This window comes from Agelaius phoeniceus, chromosome Z (assembly GCF_051311805.1).
Source record: "Agelaius phoeniceus isolate bAgePho1 chromosome Z, bAgePho1.hap1, whole genome shotgun sequence".
NCBI lineage: Eukaryota > Metazoa > Chordata > Aves > Passeriformes > Icteridae > Agelaius > Agelaius phoeniceus.
This window is the reverse complement of record NC_135303.1, coordinates 91,687,761-91,713,052: the sequence shown is the minus strand read 5'-3', so window position 1 is coordinate 91,713,052 and position 25,292 is coordinate 91,687,761. Positions and strand designations below refer to the sequence as shown.

At 44.1% G+C, this 25,292-nt stretch overlaps 1 protein-coding gene across 1 annotated transcript in view; it reads left to right on the top strand.

Annotated features, from left to right (window-relative positions):
• The window catches only part of LOXHD1 (lipoxygenase homology PLAT domains 1), a 97,114-nt gene that overhangs the window by 34,024 nt on the left and 37,798 nt on the right, over nt 1-25,292 (top strand). The window contains exons 17-23 of the mRNA XM_077171695.1: nt 3,579-3,695; nt 8,081-8,243; nt 11,044-11,198; nt 11,979-12,188; nt 14,228-14,351; nt 17,795-18,003; nt 22,773-22,958. Of these exons, the coding sequence (XP_077027810.1) occupies nt 3,579-3,695; nt 8,081-8,243; nt 11,044-11,198; nt 11,979-12,188; nt 14,228-14,351; nt 17,795-18,003; nt 22,773-22,958 (1,164 nt within the window). The remainder of the gene's footprint in view (nt 1-3,578; nt 3,696-8,080; nt 8,244-11,043; nt 11,199-11,978; nt 12,189-14,227; nt 14,352-17,794; nt 18,004-22,772; nt 22,959-25,292) is intronic.

Genomic DNA, 25,292 nt, shown 5'->3' with positions numbered 1-25,292 from the left:
TTAAGCAATTCCTATTCACAGTATATTCCTATTGCTGAGAATTTGTAAGAGGCAAAAAATACAGGCAGACCTGCTCTGGCTTATCCTGTTGATGCTGCTCCATGCCCTTCCCTTCCCTTCTTCCTTGCTACAGCACCAACACTGACTTCATAGAGGCTCTTACATCTTCTCTCTGTTTTGAGTCTAGCTTGTTTTTGTAATTGAAGGGAAATTTTAAACCAATTCTTAAAATACTTGCAGCCCACATTGTTGTTGTATGTCATGAATCATAAAATAAATCCCCTGTGTGATTCCTTTAAAACAAAGAATAAGACTTATTTCAGTGGAGTTTCCACACAATTTTTCATAGTAGAGGTTGCGTTAATCCACAGGTATAAATCTTAAACCGAGTGCTCTGCTAAGGTCTTTATTACATAAGATTTATTTCAATTTTGGTGGAATCTGAAACATCAGTACTTTTCTTAGATTAAGTGAGAGAAAATGCAGTGTGTTCTACCAATTTATAACATCATATTAACCTGTCCCCAAACTTCATTCTCACTTCACCAGCTCCTCTTTCTGCAGGAGATGGGAACAAAGCAAAATGTATTTTTCTTTCACCTGCTTGTGTAGGGCCATAATTTGGAGTTCAACAGACCTTGAAAACAATTTGGGGGGTTTCAGAAAACACAAACTGGGAATTGTCTGTTTGCTTTGTGGCTTTACCTCCCTCTATCATTTTGTATTTTGCAAAAGAGGGACGAAAGATTAGGGACTGCTCTTAGCTATGCTTCCAAGTGATGATTTGCTGGAGATGCCTAGAGCAGGGCAAAGCCCACTTCTTCTTTAACATGGATCTTGACTGCTCAAGCATCATTTTATTGCTATGTATTGATTAAAAGTCTCAGTGAAAGATGAGTATTTGGACAGGACAAAAGAGGAAAAATAATTTTCCCCTAATGCATACTTGTGTGCATGTGTGTGAGTTTTAGAAATGAGTTTGGATCGTTTAATTATTTTGTGGTGAATCTTATGCTGTCTGAAGTCAGAGCAGGGATGCTGGAGTCAAACCCAGTTTGTTCAGAGTGTGGATTCCTTGGGAAGTGCAGACCTACTGACCTATGGAGCCTCCTAAAACTGCTGCTGCCTTTGCTTCGGTATGGCTGGGGAGAGAAGGGAGCAGTCTCCAGCAAAGCAAAGGGATATGCTCCATTTTCTATCCAAGAAAATCAGGCTCTGAGGCCCCAAGGACAGAAGGACAGCTCAGTGTTCTACATGCAAAGGTTTGAAGGCCAGCTACACAAAAGTTTGCTCTGGAATAACCAAAAACTAATACTTAGGAGCAAATTTCAATTTTTCCTGTTCAAGCCTTTGAAAGGGAAGTGAATTAAAAGTAGTAGACTAGTAACAAATTACTCAATTAATAAGGTGAGGCATAAAAATCCAGTATCAACTTCATAAGCTAATGATCCTGTTGGCTTTCTCAGAATGACATTGGGATTCTGTGGCAGAAGAGGAGAGATAATATAAAATGCTCTTTGTATAGTACTTTAACTTCAAAGTTATTTTTCCAGTATTAGGAGAGTTCACACAAGTGTTTAAAAAAGAAAGTGATTTAAAAAGAGCAATTTAAGATGCAGCTGCATTCCAGTTTCATAGAATCACAGAATCAATTAGGCTGGAAAGGACTTCTGAGATCATTGAGTCTGGCCTGTGACCAATCCCCACCTTGTCACCAGACCAGAGCACTGAGGGCCACATCCCATCATTCCTTTAATACCTTCAGGGACAGGGGCTATACCACTTCCCTGGGCAGCCCATTTCAATGTCTAATCATCCTTTCTGTGATGAATTTCTTCCTAATGTCCAAACTAAACCTCCCCACAGCCTAGGACTGCATCTTCCTCCTGTCCCTGTTCCCTGGAGCACAGCCTGACCCCCCCGGCTGTCCCCTCCTGTCAGGAGCTGTGCAGAGCCACAAGGGCCCCCCTGAGCCTCCTTTGCTCCAGGCTCAGCCCCTGCCCAGCTCCCTCAGCCTCTCCTGGGGCTCCAGCCCCTTCCCAGCTCCATTCCCAGCTCCAGCCCCTCAGTGTCCTTGTTCAATTGAGGGATCCAGAACTGGACACAGCACTGGAGGTGCTGCCTCACCAGTGCCGAGTACAGGGACAATTTCCAAGCAATTGCCTTCGTTCCCACTCATGCAGAGAAGCCTGAGATGAAGGATTGCTGCTGTGCAGCTAGACCTTTCTCATATGGTGGGTAATTTGTGCAGAGCAAGGTTCTCTCCATTTTGGAGCAGAAGTCCAGGGAAAACTTTTAGCCAAAATGCAAATTAGAGCATAACTCCAGAGGAGGCCACGGAGCTGCTGCCAGGGCTGGAGCCCCTCTGCTCTGGAGCCAGCCTGGCACAGCTGGGGCTGTTGAGCTGCACAAGAGAAGGCTCCAGGGACACCTCAGAGCCCCTGCCAGGGCCTAAAAGGGATTTAATAAAAGACAGTGAGAGGCTTTTTATAGAGGCAGATAGAACAAGGGTCAATGGTATTAAGCTGACAGAGGGCAGGGTTAGATGGGACATTGGGAAGGAATTCTGCCCTGTGAGGGTGATGGAGCCCTGGCACAGGTTTTGCAGAGAAGCTGTGGTTCCTGCATCCCTGGAAGAGTTCAAGGATAAGGTTTGGAACCCCCTGGTCTAATGGAAGGTGTCCCTGCCCATGGCAGGAGGGTGGAACTGGCTGATCTTTATAGTCCCTTTGAACCAAACCTATTCTAGGATTTTATTTTATAATCCTACAATATATCAGCACTAACATTTTCTCCCCTGGGACTTCAAACAGCCTGGAAAAATATGAAATAAGGTAGAGAAGTGGTATCTGAAAAGCCACCAGTTGTTCACGCTGCAATATTTCCCTTTTTAAAAATTTTTTGGGGTTCTGCTTGTTTGGTTTTGTCTCAGGTTTGTTGTGTTGCTGAAATGGCTCCCGAGGTATTAAAGAGTCTTTTTTCCCAGCCCCGTGACCAAATAAGAAGTCAGAATTCCTCGGCTGTGGTTCTCAAGGTTGTTTATTTTCTCTTATCTAACACATTTTCTTTCTGACCAGCTGAGGTCTGTCCAGCAGGTTGGGTTGAAGAGCTCTGACCACCCTTGGGGTGGTGTTAGCTTTTTATACTAAAAACTATGTGTACTTTATTTACAATAATTTTCCAATACCTATCACCTATGTTAGACAGTCTGTTTCTACTCTAAACCAATCCAGAAGTGCCACCATCACAGCAGAAGATGGAGGACAAGAAGAAGAAGGACAGGACACACCCAGATTCCTCCATCTTGCCTCTTGGACCCTCATTCTAAATCCCCAAAATTCTACTTTCTCACCCTGTGATAAATTCACTATCATTCTACTCAAACCCTTGTGGCTTGTAAATCTTCACACAAAGTTGGTGACTTCTTCCATGGGCTGAGATCGAAGGCCACAGGTGTTTGTGACTCCGTGCCAAGGTCTCTGAGCCCCCTGCCAGGGTCTTGAGCAGTCAGAGGAAATGTCCTGGGTTCAGACAGTTTTGGTGCTTGTTTCTTTGTTTGTCTGTTTGTTTCTCTGCAGCTGGAGGACGTTGGTGACATTATAGAAAAGATTCGCATAGGACACAAGGGCGGAGGGCTGAACTCGGGGTGGCACTTGGACCGTGTGACGATCCGGAGGCTGCTGCCAAACGGGAAGGTAGGCTCTGAAATCCCTGCACATCCCCGGGAGCTGCCACTTCCATCTCCCAGATTGCATCTCTGGTGTACAAAGTGTGATTAACAGCGAAAAACGGCTCCCTGAAGAGCAGTGCGCGCTAAACTTGCTGGAGCCTGGGGATCTGGGGACAACAAACGTGTGTTATCATGTTTTGTTCTTCAAATGTTGATGATAAGGCTCTGAAATAATTACTTTTTCTGAGGCTTCGTGTTTTCATGTGTACTTCTGTTTTGAGGGATCGCAGGGAAGGGAGTGGAAAGTGGGTGTACTATTTTAAAATAAAAAAATATTGTTGCCAAACATGGACAAGAAACAATTTTGTCAGTCCCTTAATCCTGGAAGAAAAAAATACTAGGAGCCAGTAGAATTAAGGCAAGCAAAATGCCTCTCAGTGCAAGTCCCTGAATCATGCTAAAAAATCAAGTTAGATGATAGGATTTTCCGCTGTTCATGTGAACAAGACTAACACAGTACAGTCAGATTGGTGACCTTCGTCCTGTCCACGTAAGAAAGTGTCCCTCAGCCCTGCTTTCAAATGCTGGCTATAGCAACAGGGATGAATCTGGCACTGGGGAAGTTCAAAAGAAAACCACCTCTTCAGGGCCAGCTCAGAGTTGGAGCAGTAGCTGCATTCTGGAAGACCTGGACTCTTTCCCCTTATTCCAAAGGGATGTCAGCTTTTATCTCCCCTCAGGTCTGCCCACTCCTCAGGTGACTTCTAATGCCAGGATCTGAAACAGTTTGTTCAGTCATGGTGAACCCACTTCTCATCTTGTTTTCTCCTTCAGAATATACAGGATATGTTTTATTCTCTTTGCTACACAATCAACTCACAGGTCTTCTTCCTTGAGCCCTCCTCACCATAGAATAGTTTCTGGGATTGTTTAGGTTGAAAAAGAACTCCAAGACCATCGAGTCCAACCATTCCCCCAGCACTGCCAAGGACACCACTGACCCATGTCCCCAAGTGCCACATCCACATGGCTTTTAAATCTATGGGAATGGGGACTTCTCTACTGCCCTGGCCATCTCTGTCAGGGCTGGACAACCCTTTCTGGGAAGAAATTTTTCCCAATATCCAGTGTAAATCTTCCCTGGTGCACCTTGAGGCTGTTTCCACTCCTCCAGTCCCTTGTTCCCCAGGAGCAGAGCCTGATCTCCATCTGGCTCCAACCTCCTGTCAGGGAGTTGTGCAGAGTGAGAAGATCTCTCTTCTTCTCCCATTTCCATCCTCCTGATCAAGCACCCTTCACAAGCCAATACCCTCGGATTGCTCCTCTTTATCACCTTTTTGATGATCTGACATTATCAGACCCTCAGTGTATTGCCTGTCCCTTGCTTAGGTTAACGAACAGGTGTACAGTGTTTTCAGAGATGTTGTTGTGGTCACAAGCTGGAGAAGATGAAGAGGGAGGCAACCAAATGTGTGGAAGCCAAGGGAAAAGAGATTCCTGGGCTGCCTCTTTCTACACTGGCCTAAACTGAGCACTTTGGGAAGTGCCTGAGAGCTCTGTCTTGGGTGCTCCTCAACTTGCCGAGAGAGGGTCCCGGGGCTGCAGCCCCTCCTCAGTCACTGCAGCAGCTCTGAAGGTGGGGAGGAACCTGAGGAGGGAGGAAGGGAGGAAAGCCCTGAACGACTTGGGAATGGAGAGATTTACAATTCTGCTGATCTTTTGATTATGGCATGGGAAAAAAAAGAAGAAAGCAGAGCGCTGCATGATGCCGCTGATCAGCCGCAGGATATTATGACCTGCCACAGGATAGCAATATGCTGCCAGTGCTTCTAAAAGCTCTGCTACCTGATTAGACTGCTAAGATGTGTCTAGATGTATCTGTAGAGCTGCAAAAGAAAAAATGAGGTCAGTAACTTTTCAGATTAAATTGAAAGCACTTGGGTAGGAAACTAGGATTGTTGCATACTGAAAGAACCGTCTTGGCATGCCAATTATATTTGATAATTATATTTCATTTGTTACAACTTGGAGAAGGGGAAAAGCACTGACTTTTAGTACAGTATCAAACCCTGCTTCTAGATTAGGTCCAGACTCAGACTCTAACAAATTCTGTTCAGGGCTGCAAGAGGATTTTACTGCTGGTAACACAAACCAGGCCACTTTACATCGCTTAAATATTAATACAATCACTAACAGGGAAAGCCCAATAAAAACCGTGGCAATGGCATGGTGATTATCAATAATGAGACAATTAACTCTTGCAGTAAGTGCACATTATGCCCCACTGTGCTGTCACTCCAGTCCCTAGATATCTTGTTACCAAATAAACAGTATTTGCATCAATGGCCCATACAGCCAGCAGTATGAATGCTCAGGAGCTGTTGAAAGCTTCAGTGAGAAATGTGACTGAAGTGGGATCTCTATCAGGAGGAGAGAGTTTCAGCACTGAAGCATCGTTCTGGAAAGCCCTCTCTTCCCAGCCTGCAGGTGTGGAGATAAGCACTGTTCATCAGCTCGGCGTACAGTCAGATAATACAGGTTAAGTGGTCAGACAGCCAGTGCAGAAATGAGGAAGCAGGAATTATTAGGTGCTGTATTCTGCTTGTGTAGCACAAATAACACTTGAAAGTAAAAGATGTGAAATCACCTGAGGTGCTGCCGGTTTTCTTTGACACCATTTTGTATGCCATGCTCCAAACCTCCTCCTGGAGTTAAACATCTCTGTCTGGGGTTAAACTGCAGCGCTGCGGGGAGCAGCAGAGGGGAGGAGAAATGGTCTTTCATTAGCAGCAGAAGATTTGGGCTGTGTGTACTCAAAGTGTGACTCTGCTGCAGTCACACAAGCCCCTTGGAGGGGCTCTGCTTCCCAGCTTCCCTGGGATCTCTGGGTGGTGACACTGTGACCTGTTCATTCCAGGCTGGCTGTGATCAGAGTGCTCATCTGCTCCTGGGTGCACAAGCTGTTCCTCCCCAGTGATGGTGTCAGGGAGGGCAGGATCTGCAGTTCCAGGCTGTAACACACAGTCACAACAATGTTCAGGACTGCTACAGTGAGATCTATTCCCTTCCCTTGCCGTGTATCAATATTTAATATTTAAATAGAAAAAGTAGTGAAAAAGGGCCCTGTATTGGCTTCGTAAGTAATCACAGCAGGGTAATTAAGGTGGAAATTATTCATAAAGAGTGTCTACAAGAGAGCTGGAGAGGGATTTTGGACAAGAGATGGAGGGACAGGATAAGGGAAAATGGCTTCAGATTGACAGAGGGCAGGGTATCAGATATTAGATAGAAATTCTTGACTGTGGGGGTGGGGATGCCCAGGTCTCTCAGAGCAGCTGTGGCTGCCCCTGGATCCCTGGGAATGTCCAAGGACAGGCTGGACAGGGCTTGGAGCACCCTGGGATAGTGGAAGGTGTCCCTGCCCATGGCAGGGGCCTTGGAACCAGATGATCTTTAAGGTCCCCTCCAGCCCAAAAAAACCCCTCTGGGATTCTGTTAGCCTCCACTGGTATGTTATATATGAAAGTGATGCCACACAGTATGCTGGAAAGAGCAGAAAGTCCCTGTGAAGGGTAAGAGATAAATTATGAGCTTGTCAGTAAAGAAAGGGCCTTTTTTCTGTATTTATTTACTGTGAGATTAAAACTAACTTCTTTATTTTATTTTTTTTTTTTTTGTTCAGACTTGTGGCCTCTGTGTCTTGCATGGTGGCTCATGCTCCTCTCTTCATGGAGTCATAGCCTGGGGTGCCCAGCAGAAAAGCTGCCTGCATCTTACCATCTTGGAGGCCTTATGGGAGTCTGTTCTTAATGAATAGTCTGGGATTAATTTTGTTTACCAAGTGGAAAACACATGTTCTATTGTTTTTGTCTGTTTGATGATATAAATCATATTTGTTTCTACCAAAGTGAAGTCAAAAGAAAAGATCAAAAATTAAGTTATTATTTTTCTCCTCTTATTGCATGTATGGGAATTGCCTGGAACTCAGCTTGAGTCACCGAATTACAGGCGAAATCATGAAGTATTGAGCTCAGGGGAAAAAAAAACCAAAAAAAAAAACAAACCCTACTGGCTTCAAAGAAAATGCTGCCTGAATAAGGGTTGAAGAGGAACTGCAGAGTCTCAGTAAAGCACAGCTTCAGCAGGAATGGTGCAGTCCTGGTTAGGAATTTACAAGTTTTAATACTGGGAAGGGCAGAGATCTGCTGGATCATGCAGCCACTCTCACACACCCACTGGGAATCCTGTTTTCTGCTGCATGCTCAGTGCTTCTTCTGAGAGCCCTCAGATGTCCTCTCTCTGGAGGAAATACATTTCTGTGTACTATGCATGTCAGAGTGTTTTCAAAGGGAAATGCTAATGTGTGTTCATGTTGTTTTGAAGAGATTTCCTCTGTCATGTTGACTCTAGGGCTCGGAAACTGTCACATTTCCATGTGAGAGATGGCTTGCAAAGTCTGAAGATGATGGTGAGACTGTCAGAGAACTGGTGCCATCTGATATTTTTACTGAAAAGCTCATGAAGGATGGGACACTCAAGCAGATAGAGGAAGAAGTTGAAGAACCTTTAGAAGGTAATATAATCCTAGGAGTACATAGGGATGATTTGTATGGTTTTTTGAAGGAAAACATTTGGATGTGTGGTTCAGTGCCATGCTGGTACCACTGTTCACTTCTCTTTCCCTTCTTGTTCTCTGCCTCTCTCACACCTGGGGCACTTCTGTGCAATAATGTCATTATTTTCTTCTGGGGCTTTTAAGAACCTGTCACAGACACCCTTCCACATCCATAGTTTCCATATCTCCTCTGATGCCTAACAAAATTCTTGTCTTCCAGGCAGTGTTGACCTCTTCACTCCTTTGCCCAAATTCCCCTGTCCTGTGCACTCTGCCTCTTCCTTTCCCATCCTATGAGTCTAATTAATGCTCCTCTTTCCTCCCAAAGTTGTTTTGCCTGCTGCCCTTCAGGTACACATGCATAACCTTTAAAACCTGGGTCATTGCAGCCACCTTCACCTCATTAAAGTGCCTCCCAGGAGGAGAAAAAAATTCTTGTTCAGCTCTGAGTTTTTCTTACAAAGTGGTGACATTCAGTGTGTGGCATTACTGGTAGCTGAAGTAAATGAAAAAGAACTGAAATTTCACCCCTAAGTCACCATATGGCCAGCTGCTTGTACCTCTTTTTCCTCTAGAAAAAGAATCTCCTTTTCTCACCCAGAGCTCATTATGTCCTTGAGAGAGGTCATGAACTTCCTCATCCTGAGCAGGGCAAAAGGAATTCAGCTGCCATTTTCATTCTTGGCTCTTGCATCTGGAAACAAGATGATTCAACTGAGAAAATAAGTTCTGTCACTGCTTCTTTTCTTTCAGAGTCTGACTTGCATTTACTGTAGAACGTTGTCAGGGTGGAATTAATGTGGATTGTTTTCCATTGCCAAGGGAAGAGGTGCCTCGCTGGAAGGAAGACTGGTGTCCTCCTTCCTGGTAGCTTATGGGAGATTTCTTTTCCTGCATTTTCCCTACAAACTAAGTGGGAAAGACTAAGTTTTCCCACTTAGTCATTGATTTTAAAATTGTCTTTAAAATCAGTTGTCTTTAATTGATTTTAAAGACAATTTTAAAATCAATAACTAAGTGGGAAAACACTGGCAAGGGTGGCTCAGAGTAGTGGTGAATGACCCATTCCTGGAAACATTTGAGCTCAGGCTGGAGGAGGCTCTGATCAACCAGGTTGATCCCCTGTGGAGGGTGTCACTAACCATGGCAAGTGGGTTGGACAAGGTGGCCTTTAAAGGTCTCTTCCAACCCAAACAAATTGATGATTCAACGATTCTATGATATCTAGATGCCTGCATGACATTTTCCTTAACTTGTTAATTTCTGTTGCTTTACCTTGGATCAGTTACCATTTGTTAATTAACCTACGTGACTCACTTTTCCCTCTGAAGGCAAAGCCTTGAAACAAATTTTACAATCTATGGAATAGAATGTTTTGGATTGTTGAAAGTTTCTTCTGGCATGGAGCTAGGCCTAAGTTTGGGAACTTCTGCTTTAGATATGAAATATCTGGGACAAGGATTAAATCTTCTGCAGGTCTGTGAGTCCTCATACATCTTGGGCAGCGACATGGTGTAAATGGAAAATCAGCTGATGGAAAATCAGCTCGTGGTATTCTGAGAATCATCTTTTTTTAATAATACGCTGTGTTTTAGTCCTCAAGGTCTCTAGAACTAGCAAGCAAAGGCCAAGGAGGGATGCATTGACTAATGGGACAATATGCACTGCTGCCTTCATTATTAAAGTAACAGCTGCCTCTCAAATATGGAGCTGTAGCTCTGTAGGACATATGTGAGGAGGCAAACCAGAAAATCCAGCACTGCACATAGTCCTGGTGGATGTTCTCAGGTGGTGACTCTAATCCATTTCTCAGAGAGATCAATGGAAATCTTTCATGGATGACAAAGCAGAATAGGGTCTGTCTTACTGTGAAAGAAGAAAAAGACAATATAGCAATTTTCTTCAACACTGTTAACGTACACAGAATCCTAACTAAGACTTTGTGCCTCTTGCTCGTTTACATTGCCCTGGGATTTGCGGGGAGGCATTCTCCATGGCTCATATGCCACCAGGGTAATCAGAGACTTGTACAGACCCTCACTGTTTTCCTGGAGAGGATGCTTTCAGTAACTGTTTGTTTTCCCCATATAATTGGGAGAAGAGTAGCAAAATAAAAATAGGAGTATTTAACAGGTTTAGTAAAGCACATTACTAAAGGCTTGATGAGGTTTTATTGTCTCATCATTGAGCAAGCTAAAGAGAAAGGGTACTTAAACAGCACAGCTCCAGCCCTTCCTTAATTAAATACTCTCTCAGCAAAAGGACCCAGAAACCTGTTCTCTGTCTGTATGGGGAATTTGTAGAGATACATGCCATTAACTCCTGTAGTAATTGCACATCTGAATTCCCAGTCTTTGTTTATGGAAGATGGAGTATTAAGGATTCACAGCTCTGAATGGCTTGTTCTCAGATCTGTGTCCCTGGAGTCTCTGTATGAGAAGGTGCTGAGCTCCCTCACCTCTATCGACTTCCCATCCCGTAATGGCCATAATGATTCTTTGCATTTTTAACCGTGAGCTGTGTGATCAAAGCAACGTACAGGCATTGATTAGATGGAGAAAAGGAAAGCCAGCAAATGTCAGCCCAGGGATTCTCCAGTCTGTGGATTGGAAACCTCAAAGAGAAACCATATGGGGTTTAATACTTCTACAAGTGACAAGCAGAAAACCTGGGGCACATTTTCTTAGGTAAATTCAGTGCCTAACAAGGATCTTAATATTTCATCTGACCAGAAATCATCTCTTGTTTCTTTCTGCAGTTCACACCTACAAGATCAGTGTGTTCACTGGGGATATCTACGGTGCTGGGACTGATGCCAATGTCTTCCTAAATATCTATGGAGACATGGGGGACATGGGAGAGAGAAAACTCAGCAAATCCGAAACAAACTTCAACAAGTTTGAAAGAGGACAGGTACAAATGTGAAGGGTTAATGACACTTTCTGTTTCTCAGTCTTCAATCTGTCAAGTCAATGACTGCCTTTATAGGCTGAGTTTTCCTATGAGGGATGAATTGATTGATTCCATTTACCACATTCATTACCTCTTAAAATGCTTTGTATGGATTGTCAGCTGGGTATTACAGCTGACAGGCACTGCAACAAACAGGCAGATGTTCCTATGAAGTCACTGATGGACAAATTATGAGCTTGGTCATGGAAACTGGCTTGAGCTGTGAGCTGCAGATTCCCACAGTCCCTGTGCAACTGACTTGCATGTACACAGTACATGCTGGAATTCACCACAAAACTTGTTAAATTGATGGGACCTAAACTTCAGCTGTATCTGGGAAAGCAACACCAAAAGTGATGTTCTGTGGCCATCCCATGGGTCACTTGGATAAAATGGTGGCAAGGATTGACTTATCTGGATTGTTCCTGCAAATCTAACTGGATTAGAAAGGGAAGTATACTTAAAAATCTCCCGGGATCTCAATATTCTAACTGGTTGAAAAAGTGGTGTTTCTTGCAGCTCCCCTTCTAGCAGAAGCAGGCTTTAAAACATTTCCCTGAAGAACAGTTTTAGCTTACAGATATGGCTCAGTAGACTTCTGCAAAGCTTTTAGCCAAATGCCATCCAGCAATATGGAATTTAAACATATGTGTTCTGTAGCCTCCCTTTTTTTGCCGTTTTCCGGTAGATGATCTGTTGAGAGTTTGTTAACAGAACCCACTGCTCTTGAACACCCTGCAGGAGGACACGTTCACAATACAGGCTGTGGACCTTGGCATTATATACAAGATCAAGATTCGCCACGACAATAGCATGTTCAGCCCTGACTGGTTTCTGGAAAAAGTGGAGATCCTGGATGAAACCACAGAGGAATCGTTCGTTTTCCTATGCGAGCGCTGGCTCTCTAAAAAGAAAGAGGACAAAAAGATAGAGCGGACACTTTATGAACAGGTACAGTTATGGCTCACAGCAGATTCCACTGCTACTCATACCAATAAAATTCTTGAATATCTGGTGGAAGTCCAAGGCAGCTCATTAGGGACTCAAGGCTTTTGGCTTATCCAAAATGAATTTCTGGTTTTCAGACGAGAAAGTCTGAAAGTAAGGCCACTCTCAGCCCATTGTCACTAGCTCTGTAATTTGCAATTTCAGCAGAAAAATAAAGGAGTGTAAGTGGAACCCTTCAGATGAGAGTTCACTACCTTGCTGATATACAGCATTTTCCTGCTGCTGTCCTTGCCATGCCCCCAAAGCAGGTGATTAGTGGGTCCCACTATTCAAAGTCCTCCAACCAGAGTATTGGGTCCTTTTACTTCATCCTCACTTGGACTGGGTGTTTGTGTTTCCCTGTTTCACCATTGCCTGACATAAAAGCCAGGTCCCTTTGCTACCACTCAAAGCACCAAACATTTTTTAGTGAAGTGTCCTTTCTACTTGCACGCTCTCTATTGCTTATCAGCCTAGTGCAGCTAATTGGAATTTGAGGTACATGCTCTAATTAAAATTAGCAAACAAGATTAATAGACTTCTCTTACTTCTATACAGTGAGACATAATAAAGCAGCTGATTATAAGTTCATTTTATTTAAGGAGTCCACTTTGCAAAGTACGCTGTAAGTGACAGTTACCACTAAAGTGATCATCAGTGGAATTGTCCTGGACTCGTCCTGAAAGCAGCAGAGTGGATGTAAGAGGAGTTACACCATGGATGAGTGTTGCCTTATGCTGCCTCATAAAACTGCAGCACACAACCCTATCAGTGCTCATGGACAGCCTTGCCCTGTTGCTTATATCAATTCATAATGAGGAAAAACTAATCACTCAATTTTTTTTTTATTATTTGACAGTGTGTCTCACACTGTCAAATAATTATTTGACATTAGCCTCACATCTGTTTTTTTACAAAAGCTTCACATTTATTGGAGAATGACACCAAATGCATTGCCAGCAACTCTTCAAACACAGCCAGTGTTTCACATCACTCAGGTTTGCAGCACTCTGCCTCTTGTGATATTTGACCTGTACCTAATGAGCAACCCTGGGAGAAGGAGCTGGGGGTGCTGTGGGTGAGAGCTGGACCTGCCCCAGCCTGAACCCCCCTGCCCTGGGCTGAGCCCCAGCGTGGGCAGCAGGGCAGGGGGGATGCTGCCCCTGTGCCCCTGGGCTCAGGTGAGAGCCCACCTGCAGAGCTGCCCCAGCCCTGGCTCCAGCAGCACAAGGAGCTGGAGCTGCTGGAGGGAATCCAGAGGAGGCAGCAAGGTGATCAGAGGGATGGAGCAGCTCTGCTGAGAGAATTTGGACTGTTCAGACTGCAGAAGAGGCAGCTTTGGGGTGACCCAATTGTGGCTTTCCAGTACCTGAAGAGAGCTGACAAGAAAAATTGAGAGAGACAATTTAAAAGGGCCTGGAGTGACGGGACACAAGGAGTATGGGTTCAGATTGAAAGAGAGTAGGTTTAGATTTCATATTAGGAAAAAAATTCTTCCCTGTGAGGGTGGGGAGGTCCTGAGGATGCCCAGAGCAGCTGTGGCTGTCCCTGGATCCCTGGCAGTGTCCAAGGCCAGGCTGGATGGGGCTTGGAGCAGCCTGGGACAGTGGGATGTGTCCCTGCCCATGGGGGTTTGGAGCAAGATGACCTTTAAGGTCCCTTCTATGATTCTCTGAGCTATGGCACTGCTCCATTGATCTGAATTTCAGACAACCTCAGACAATTTCAGACAGGTAGCACAGAAAAGGTCACAACTCACAAGACCCTCATGTCTATTATATTTTCTTTTAATGTAACACACATCCAAAACGGCCTGCCAGGGTTACCAATGAAGTAAATGAAAATTCACCAGTACAATACAAGTCACATTTATTCGAGCTACACTGACCAAAAAGGTACCTGGGGGACTAGAGGCATTTCTTCTCATGTTCTTGGAGGCACATCTGAACAGGGGACGCCACGAGCACTCAGCCTCATTACTTTCCCAAACATCTCCCACCCAGAGCTACAACGGCGAGCGGAACAGCCTGGACGGCTCCTCTCTCAGTGTGTCCAGCCAGGACAGCAATGCCAACCAGAAGGAGCCCAAAAAATCCAGCCTGGTCAAGGCAGCAGAGGAAGGCTCACGTGAGTGGCCGTGCCTGAGTGTTTGGTTGCATACATCCATGTGCTCCTGGCTTTCAGTGCTTAAGAGGTTGTGTTCATCCTGCTGAAGAGCCAGGAGAGGCAGAACAACAAATTATTACTCCTTTCCTTGTGCTGTGACTGCTTTGGGAAAGGCTGGATCAGGGCTTGTGTTTCTGTGTTTGCTGCTTTTCCTGCAGTTCTCTGACCTCAAAAGTGGGATAAGTCATGAAATTCACAGAAAATCCAGCGTTTCCCAACTGTTTGTTTGACTTAATTGAGATGGCATGTCAGGATGAAATGTTATTTAATTTGAATTTAAGTGTGATTTATTTTTAGAACTTTTTAGGTTTCTTTTTCCTTACCACACATAGTGTGCATCACAACAGCTGTCCTGTGGGTCTAGTGGAGGGTGTCCCTGCCCATGGCAGGGGGGTTGGAATGAGATGAACTTTAAGGACCCTTCCAACCTTGCTTTCCTATGATTCCATGATTTATATACCCTTTTTATGACTACCTTGGTGTTCCAGGACAATAACTTATGAGCTAAATTGAAACTACAGTTCTTTGATATTCTACATGAAGCCCTTTAGCTTTAGATTAAGATTTTAGATGTGTGATTACAATACTGTGTTTTATGGACTGAGCAGCAGCTGCATCACAGTTACTGTCTGTCTATGTGCTTTTAATCCACAGCAAGCGCAAAATGATTAAATTTATCTTAAGCTTCCATGGTAAATGAAGTGAAAATTATGTCATTTTCCTTAGTAGTTAAAGATAGCTCTCCAGGGGGACTCACACAGAGCCCAGAGGTGGTCACAAGGTGGTTTGCAGCTCCTCTGATGCCCAGCAGCCTGAGGTGTGATATCTGGGTTGTCCATCCCACACCTTTCACTTGGAGGCTGATTTAATGCTGCACATTGCTAAACCTGGCCTGCAACCCATGTGTCTTGGGGCAGCCCTTCTTTTGTAATCCCACATTGTGTTCAAATTAAAAAAAAAAAAGTGATTTCCATGTTCCTTCTGATATTACTTGTGTGCTGTGACAATGGATAACATCTGCCACGTTGGCATTCCGTGTAGTTTCACAAATAATGGGCGAAATATCATCATTTCCCTGGAGAGCTCCTCTCCAGCAGAGCTAGGAGAGCAGTTCCCATTGTCCCCATTGTGCCAGGGTGGTCTTTTTTCCCTGAGTCCTGCAGTTTGGTGTCACCACTATCTCTGCTCAGTGACATGGCCTCATTAAGGAAGCTGCTTCCTGAAGGAATGTCAGATTTCCTGAAGGAATGTCAGATAAGATGGACTGGGTGAGCCAGGCAGCCACCTTCCCAGTGGGATAAAAAGCCAGCTCAGCTGGTTCACTCAGGAACTGGGAGTTGGCTGGGAAAGGGAGTGACTTTTGTCACTCAGCCCAGTCCTGACTGTGCCAAGATCAAACTGGCAAATGCCTTCGAGGGGCAGGAGGTGCAGGATGTGAGGATGGAGCTCAGGGAAAGGTCCTCTTGGCTAGGATGCTGCTGGAATCTGAACTGGGAACCTTGTCCCATGCTGGAAGGCAGCCTGGAGATGGCATGGATGGATCCCTGAGGAAACCCACACTCCTGAGAGGGGAACATGTGGTCCCCAGAACCCTGTGCTGGCTCTTGAGGACAAGGAGAGGTGGGCTGGAGGACCTGGGGTGTCCTGCTGTGGCCACTTGCTGCAGGTTTTGCTTTCTCCTGTGTTTGAAAAAGGGAAAATATGAGTCCCAGATAAAGAGGGAAAGAACAGGGAGGGAAGATAAACTAATTTAAGAATCCATTTTTCCAGTTTTCAGAGGAAAGAACAGCAAAGGATGTTTCCTGGCCTCTGATAGTAAGCTACTCTGGAACTCTGTATCCATTATTTAAAGTGGGAAATTATAGCTACTCAAAGTTCTCATTTCCTTTTTATAGGTGTTTCAAGTACCTTGGCTTAAGGATCATCTAGAAATGCTGGTAGTTCTCTGAACCTAGTTTGTCACAGCAGAATGGGACAAAACCTGTATGGAAGAAAATGTCCCTATTCAAAATATACTTTATTTAAAAGTCTGGAGATGTCCTAAACATGACCCCTCAATATATTCTTATAAAATCTACCTTGACTACAACTAAACCCCTTTCCTGCTAAATGCATCATTGTGCTGATATACCCACTAGAATGTAAATTATACCATAAATGGGAGAATAAATCTTGCCTAATCATCATGTCCTTTTATGTTGGTACATAAAATCCTCAAATTGGGGCTGAACGAATCTTTTTGGGTTCTGCTCTGTCCAGAGGTGAGGACAGATTTGTTCAGCATGAATTTATGCCTTCTCTGATGTTGCAAAAGTATTCTGAGTCTGATGTGAACAGTACATATTTTTTAGTACAAACTCCACCTCAAAAATGTTGTTAGTCATCATAAAGCAAAATCAGATGTCAATCTTGGGTAATTTGAAAACCAGCCAATTTTTTTTGTCAACTTACAAACTTTTTTATTTTTAATCAGAAAAGTGATGATGAAGCCAGGCTGCTTCAAGTCTGTGACGAAGCAAGTTTCAGAGCTCTGAGTCTTGTCAGAACTGTTTGAACAGCCCTGCACAAATGTTCTGAGAAATCAAACGAGTATTCAGCGACCAATTCTGCACCGCCTGCTTGGCTTACCCAAATGAGCTTTTGGAAAGCCCTTGAAAAGCAGTCTGGCACTTCCTCCCTTTTAACAGCTGAACTGAAATTTCTGAAAACCACAGAAAAACCACCTCCTCTTTTACCAAGCCTTGCCCTGAAGGCTTTTCCCCCAACCAAAATGATTATGCAACACACAAAATTATTGAGTGACTTACCTTTAATACAAGGATTGTTCTCTTCTGTCTGGGTTTGTACAGGGATGCTGAAACCCTGAGCTGCCCCATAGATCACAGCAATCCTTGAATGAGGCACAAAGGAGAGCATTTGTGGTTGTTCTGGGACATTCAGTCGGTGATGGCTTACCTTGGAGTCAGCACAGATTTATTTGTCTTTATTGAACAGGGAGTGTAAGATCACTTTGGCCTAATAGCCTGTTTAAGATTTAGGTGCTCAGACTCATCTTCAGGAAGGTCTCTTGGTGTCAATAAGGATTCAGGCCTTCTGCTATTCTGTCATGCATTAGGGAGAAATCTGGACTTATAACTTCCTTGAAGCCAGTAGGGTTGTCTGGGGAAATTAACCCTTGCAGAATTCAGTCCCAAGAGCGCCGTGGGAAAGTAGTCTCCAAAGCACACTTGTAGCCCAACAAAGCATGATGTTATCACTTCTCCAAATGAATTCAATGGGATGTGAACCTATTTGGCATGCACAGCTGCTCCCTCTGATGGGATGAGCCCCTGGTTTTCTCAAGTCTGGTACAAGTGCATATGTGTGTGGGTTTTGTGATGAGCAAACCTCTCTCTGTGTGGCAGTGATCCCGTACCACATCACCGTCACGACGGGCACGGAGTACGACTCCAGCACCGACAGCCGCGTGTTCATCATCATCATGGGCCCGCAGAAGGTGCAGACTGAGAGGCTGTGGCTGGATCTCCCAGAAGGAAAGGATGAATTTGCAGATGGCTCTGTGGAGAAATTTTCAGTTTGGGGCCTAGACGTTGGGGAGATCAAAAAAGTGGAGGTATGTTGTGAATGTAGCGCGAGCGCTGGAGGCGTATGAAATACGTGGCCAAATAAAGCACGTGGTTCTGTTACTCTTAGCAGTGGAGGAAAGGCTCTTGGGTCTAAAAGGAATGTAAACAAGACTTTGCTGATGAGATTTTGCATGCCTCTGAACCTGTAAATAAGTATGCTTTACTTTGCATAAAACCAGGATCCTCCTGAAGCGGAAGATAATTGTGAATTGTAAAGAAGTTATAACACGTCTCAGTTTTGTCCCATTCTGGCACTGCTTTTTCTTACTCAATCCCTGCTATTGCCAGATGCAGTGAAGCTTCCCAGGATGCAGTTCTTCATTGGTCTTTTTCCTAGTTGATTTTTTTCACTACTTCCAATAGGGTTTCATAAATTGTGAGAAACACATCTTGTATAATTTCCCAGATAAACAGGAAAATTGTTTTCACAGCTTGGAGGACACAGACTTAGAGAAGAAAATTAATCATAATTTGTAAGTAATGTGCTCAAATATATTTCGGTACAGGAACCATTTTTTCTGTTATGGCTCAGGGAGACACAATTTGCATAGATTTTCCATCACTGGGCTTAAACTTGGCATGAATATTCCAGAGCGTTTGTGTACATCATTCTTGTTTCATATGGCAGTTCCACCTCCTTAAAGCTTGCTTCAGCCCCTCAGGTAGGACTCTAGGAGCCTATTTAATTTTGTTTTTACCACATCCCTTTGTGGAAGTAATCCTATCTGTTGATGTGTGTGCCTGTATAATGGGAAAGAGACAAGAAAGAAAGAGAAATCCTAACTTATAAGAAAATCTTTGCGTCTGTATGTCCTGCTGTTGCAGCTGAGGGACTGTCACTCACACCGACTTTCACTCAAGCAATGAATTCTGACATCTTGAGAAATTTCTGTATCAGATTTGAGTTTATTATCAAGCCATTTTCTTAATGCACTCCCAGTTATTATGTGTATCAGTGGCACTTTATGTCTGACCCATCTCGAGGTCAAACTTTTTATAGTGAAGCAAGTGCATCAATCCTTCTCTTCCACATTGTGCACACAGGGAAACAGCCATGGAGTGGGACAGAGAGGGAGGAAAATAACAGTGTCACCCCTCAGGGTCAGAGAGACAGAAAGAACAGTCTGAAGAAAGAAATATAAAGGGATGCTGGAAAAGATACAGTGAATAGGGTAGGGAATGGGTAGAAAATAGAAGTAGGAGAAGACACTTTGAAATAGGCAGAAGCAAAGCAAAAATTAATTTGAAAGGGAATACAAATGGGAAAGAAGATAAAAGGTTGCAAATAAAATGTAGAGAGCTAGAAAAAGAAGTAACATATATCTTTCAGGCTGGTGATGTTCCTCTGACTCTTTCACCCCTGTACTCAGTGATCTCACCAGCCTGCTGCCTCACCCCTGGCTCCCTGTTCCCTTCTGGTTTGTGACTCCCCAGCTTGCAGCTGAAGGAGCCACCTGCTCCTGGCCTTCTGCCTTCCCTCGTGCAGTGCCCCCAGCTCGGAAGGTCCCTTCTTTTGGATCCATGTCCCAGGGATGACATTGATGTGCTAGTCTGCCGTGGTTGCCATGGCACCAGTACGCGTTTTCCTTCCAGAAAATTGCAGTGTTCGGGGACATTGCAGAAAATTGCTAGTTATCTACTTGGGGGAAAAGTGAGGAACAGTTCATTCTTGGGTTTTGGCATTTGTCTGTTTGTGTAGAAGGTGAACAGTTCTGAGTGTGAGTTACCATCTGAAAACAGCATAGTATGAGGATTAAGTTTCCAGGAGCCCTCTGCATAACCCAGGCAGCAGACTGTACATTTAGCAGGGTGGTGAGATTTACTGTGTGATTCTACTCCTAGTTTAGTATTATGCACCTGCTACAAATGCACTCCACTGAGAGCAGAAACAGTGGAACATGAAGTAGTTTGAAAGGGGCCCATTTATTCCTCTCTTGTAAGCCTACAGATATAATATTTACTACTGGTGGACTTCAATAGACACTCTGACATGAAAACAAATAACACAAGTTATTCGGTGTAGACACTTTATACCGTGTTTTCAAGTAGTTTTGAATATTTCTTCTCCTAATGAATGAAAGTATCTCTGTTCCTAGACTGTTGTTGCTGCAGAGAGACTTACTCAATCCCTGCTATTGCCAGATGCAGTGAAGCTTCCCAGGATGCAGTTCTTCATTGATCTTTTTCCTAGTTGATTTTTTTCACTACTTCCAATAGGGTTTCATAAATTGTGAGAAACACATCTTGTATAATTTCCCAGATAAACAGGAAAATTGTTTTCACAGCTTGGAGGACACAGGTATGTCTAGGAGAGTCCTGAATTGGTTTTTTTGTCATAAACCTCTTCTGGTTCAGAGCCTCTCTCCACCATGAGCACAGAGGAAGATCAAGAACACCCAAATGTTGCAAATGCAAGTCCAGTCCCTCAGTGACTAGGGACCTGACCCTCAGGTTTCTCTAGTATTCCCTGAACCTTCTTTCAACAAATATTCTCTCAGAATTTCCCTCTGCCACTGTGCTCAGTTTCTATGTGATCCTGAGCTGCCCAGTATAAATTGTGAATCTCAGTCTCAGAGAAGTGCAGTCCCTCAAGGACAGGAGGAACAAGTTATAAAGGTTTTCAAGCAGCCCAAGTAAGGATCCACCTGCCTTTGAAATTCTGTCATTCTAATTTAGCACAAACATCTCAGCCCAAACCACTTGCTGTGATATTGATATGCACATCCAGGCTACGCTGCTGGCGTGGCCGTGGCTTGGCATTATTCACTCCATTGGCATCATCTGTCTAAAGATTTGCCTGGAATTGAAAGTCAAATCCTGGTGCTCTGCTCCTGAAGTCCAGCCACAGGGAAGTCTTGGCTGACACAGATGGAATTAGTCTCAGAATTTACATTGTTCTTGAGGTCCTTGGAAAGCTGTTAGTGCACAGATTCTCCAAGGCAGCTGGATGCACACGTTGTTTCCTTCTGGCTGTCACTAATATCAAAGAAGTTAAAGTTTGCTGTGAAAATGAGGCAGCTAGCAATGTCTTGGAAAGAAACTTTGCACAGGGAAGCTGTGGATATCCCATCCATGGAAGCGTCCAAGGCTAGGTTGGATGGAGCTTGGAGCAACCTGGGGTGGTGGAAGGTGTCCCTGCTCATGGCAGCAGGGTTAGAATGAGATGGGCTTTAAAGTCCTCAATGATTCTATGATGTGACCAGGTGGGGGTGTGCAATGAACCCAAAAAACCAACAAATTTTATTAGGCTCATTAGGATTTTCCCTCCAACTGCTTTGTCACTGCACAACCATGGCTCTGAACTTTCCCCATTACCTCATCCATGCCATCCTGCAGCAGAGCTGCACTAAGACTCTGACTTTGGTCTTGGAGATGCTCGGCCAAGCTGGCAGGGAGGGAATGGGAAGGCAAATGTTATATTCCCATTCACCTCACACCCCAAGAATCTGAGGATTAATGTATCCATTGTAGAGTTGAATTTCCCTAGTGGTTAGCTCTAATTTTCCGCAGCTGCACAGACATTAGTACAGCAATAATACTCCTAATAGCAGTGATGGCTGAGACCGTCAGACAGAAAAGATCACTTGTTTTTGAGAAAAAAATAGATACCACAAATATATCACCCTAGATGAATCTGTTATTAAAAATTGCTTTCTGAGCCTCCCTAAATATCCTAATAATTTAAAAACAAAAACCAGTGAGGTATTTGAACTAAGGACCTCATTTTCCTGGAAATGACAAAAACAACATTTTCTCTGAAAATAATTAAGTGCAGGTAGCTCATTGGAACAACTGACCAAGGTTGATACATTAACTTGGATACATAATTTTGCTTCCAAGCCTGCCCCAGGTTGAATTCCCCACCTTCTTTAAGAGGGACACATGTAGGTTCTTGGAGAAATTTACATTGTCAATATTGTTTTACTGCTGATACACCTGCAGGAACCCTGGTTTTTGGCAGATTCAGTTTCAGGTGGGCTCTGGCTTTCATAATTAACTCATTCCTGCACTGTCTCTGTATTTCTGCAGGATCTCTGCCCCTCCTGCCACCTCTAGTATTCTTCCTCTTTCCACTTAAATTTTTTTCAGGAGCTCCTTGTTAATCCATGCAGGCTTGTGGCCACCCTTATGTGACTTCCTGGTCTCCAGGACAGATCATTCCTGAGGCTGGAGGAGGTGGTCCTTGAAAATCAACCAGCTACAGATGTAAGCTCCATCTGTTGTCTCCTGTACAAAGACAGAGCTTTTGCAGTCTAAGGGGATAGGAAGCAGAGAAACAGCCTCATACATTCAGTTCACTTATATGTGGATTTGTGAGGGAAGTGCTTGTAATAATGCATGTGGGTGTTTGCTGAGCGTCTTTCCTCTTGGCTATAAAGCTTTGAATAATCACTTCCAAGCGTAGTGACAGAAGTGGAAAGGCTTGTAAAGGTGGAGAAGTGTGTCTGCTGCCAAGTGAAAATGAGCATATAGAGGTCAATGGTGCAAGAGCAGAGCGACAAGAAGCCAGACATGTTTCCATGTAGGTCAGTCCAGTCTAGCTTGTCTTTTTTTGAGACTGGCCTTCCCTCATGCACAGCAGTTGATGACCTGAGCTCCCTTGCCCATGGCAATGGCACCATTTCCCTCCATTCCCGTGAGGAATGGCTTGTTGTGGTGCAGTACACAGCCTCTGAGTCCCTCCTTGCCAGGTGAATCACCCTCTCCCAGAGAAACCCCCTTTCCCCAGGAGCTGTTTTCTCTCTGGCCCTCACAGGTGGGGCACGACGGCGCTACCCCTGAGAGCTGCTGGATGATGGAAGAGCTCACCATCGTCGTGCCCACCAAAGGCGTCATGTACAACTTTGTCTGCAAGTGCTGGCTGGCCAGAGACAAAGGGGACGGGCTCACTTCACGGATCCTCAACATCCTGGATGCAGAATGTGTTAACATTGGCATCAAGGTAGGCACCAGGCTCCCTTTGTGCCTTTAGCTGCTGCAGGGAGCTCTGCTGGCATAGCTCATGTGTCAGCAGCTCTCAAGCTTTGACTTCTTCAAGTGGCTTGAGCCTTCCCTTCACTTTCCTTCCCTATGTTATTTTATCAGCAAAATCTTTAGGCTTGGCTTAGGATCACGACTGTTTAGGGCCTTGTTTAGTGAGGTTGGCTGGAGGCAGCCATGGCGTAGTGGGAGGGCAGAGCAGGTGGGGCCCAGTTCAGCAACCTGTCTGGAGCAGTGGCCGGTGAAAAGTGAAACGCCCAGGCTAGATAAGTGTCCAGCCAACCTCCAGCCAGTAAGGCACTTCCCCAACCCGGAGTCAGGGGCTTGTGCCCAAGGCGATGTCAGGCCTTGCGGACGTGTGGCCACAGTAGAGAGCTCCGAAGTCGCAGGATGAAATGAAGAGGCGACCCTCAGTTTCTTCGGGGGGCGGTTTTATTGGTAGGGAAACGTGCAGGTTCAGGTAGAAGAAGCTGAGAGCCCCGAGGCAGGGAAAAAGCCTCGGTTTTACAGAGGGTGGGAGGGGTGAAAGATAGCAAATCAGAGAGGGATACATTAAGGATTGGCGTGATCGGAGAACCCATCAAACACAGTTGCGGGAGGGACCCTGGCCCCTAACCCAATCACTCGACACCCTGGCCCGAACTCTCTAGAAAAAGAGGCAGGGGTGTCGAGTGACAGGCAGGCTGCCAGGGGTGGGGAACAAGAAAGATACATTTGGTAACCAAGACAACTGGGGAGGGGTTTGGGGATTGACACAAACTGGTAACAGGGCAGGACTTTCTGAGAGAACAATGGAGGGAAAACTGAACAAGCATAAAACACACCACAACACCTGTCCTCATCTTGTCACCCACTGGGTCACCTGGTACCCCCAGAGTGGGAGCAGCTGCAAGGTGAAGGATTACTTGTAACTCATCAGATTAGAGCAGTGGAAATGTCCTAATGTTTTGATCCCTCCATGACGTGGCTACATACCAAATTTTCTAACAGGAGATAGGGAAATTAATAATTACTGGAAGTTGTTGAAACATGAAAACATTTGTATGCCTGATTTTTGGTGAGAATAACTAATTAAAGTTAAATCAATGATGAACAAAACTCTATTTTTTTCATTCAAATATATGAATTTTGAAGTAATATCTGCTATGCCATATTTCAAACAAGTACAAATTGGAAAGCTGAGCTATGCTGATTTTGGATGTAAGATTTGTAGCAGAAATAACACTCTGGATGAATGTGACTATAACACCGTGTTTAAATACCTGTGTGGCAATTTAAAATCTCCACAGATGTGCTTCTATTTACAGTCAGGTTACATTTTCATAGTGCATTATTTTTTCTTTATGCTGCTCTTGATCCCCAAGCTAAAGATATTCTCCTGAAATCTTTCTTGTTCCCCAGACATGCAAAAAATTGATAACTTTTTTAGCATTTGTGAAGGATTCACCAAATCAATGCAGATTTCTGTGGTGGAATTGACCTAAGAGGGTATTAAAACCTTCCTCAGACTTAATACAAAGGTTAAAACCAATCTCATAAAAATGCCCCATCTGTTGTTTAACCTCCTGGATGAGGTTTCCAAGCCCCTATTGGTAAGCTGATGGCTTGCCCATAGATTGAAGTGGATCTTAATGAAGACTTATGTTGAGTCTTCCTTTAACAGCACAATCCTGAATATTTATTTTCACAAACACACCAAAAATAGGCACATCTAGCAACAATTTTTTCCCTGTGATGTTGGGCCAGAAACTTGATGGGAGACTTGAAGGAAATCTGGGGAGATGCTTGGGACATGAAAACAGAAGTGAGCATTTGACTTTCTGATCAGTCTCCTAGCTGAGGGAATTTGGGACTGTTCCCTCATTAATAGCTGTAGTTAGAAACTGAGTCTTACAGGCATTTTAGTGTTCAAAGACAACTGATATGTTTAGCATCATTGGGAAGATTATTACTTTTCTATTTTTTTCTTTTCCTGCTTGGCTTTTGTACAGCCGTACGTACCCATTTCAACTTAATTTTCTCCTTGGCTTGATATTCCCTCTTTCTGCTTTAAATTGAATATTTGCTTTCCCATAGTTGGAGAAATTACTCAATGTCCACCACAGCCATTAGAAGCCTTCAATGCAGTGGTAAAAGAGTTTTTCTCCTTCCTGTAAAAAAATAGGATGCATTGCTAAGATTTAAAATATGTGTGGATGAATATGTGATCAACAGGTTACTCAGGTTCAAACAAATGTGAAAAATATTTTTTATATCATGTTATTCCTATGCACTGTTTATTTATGTGGCAGCAAAA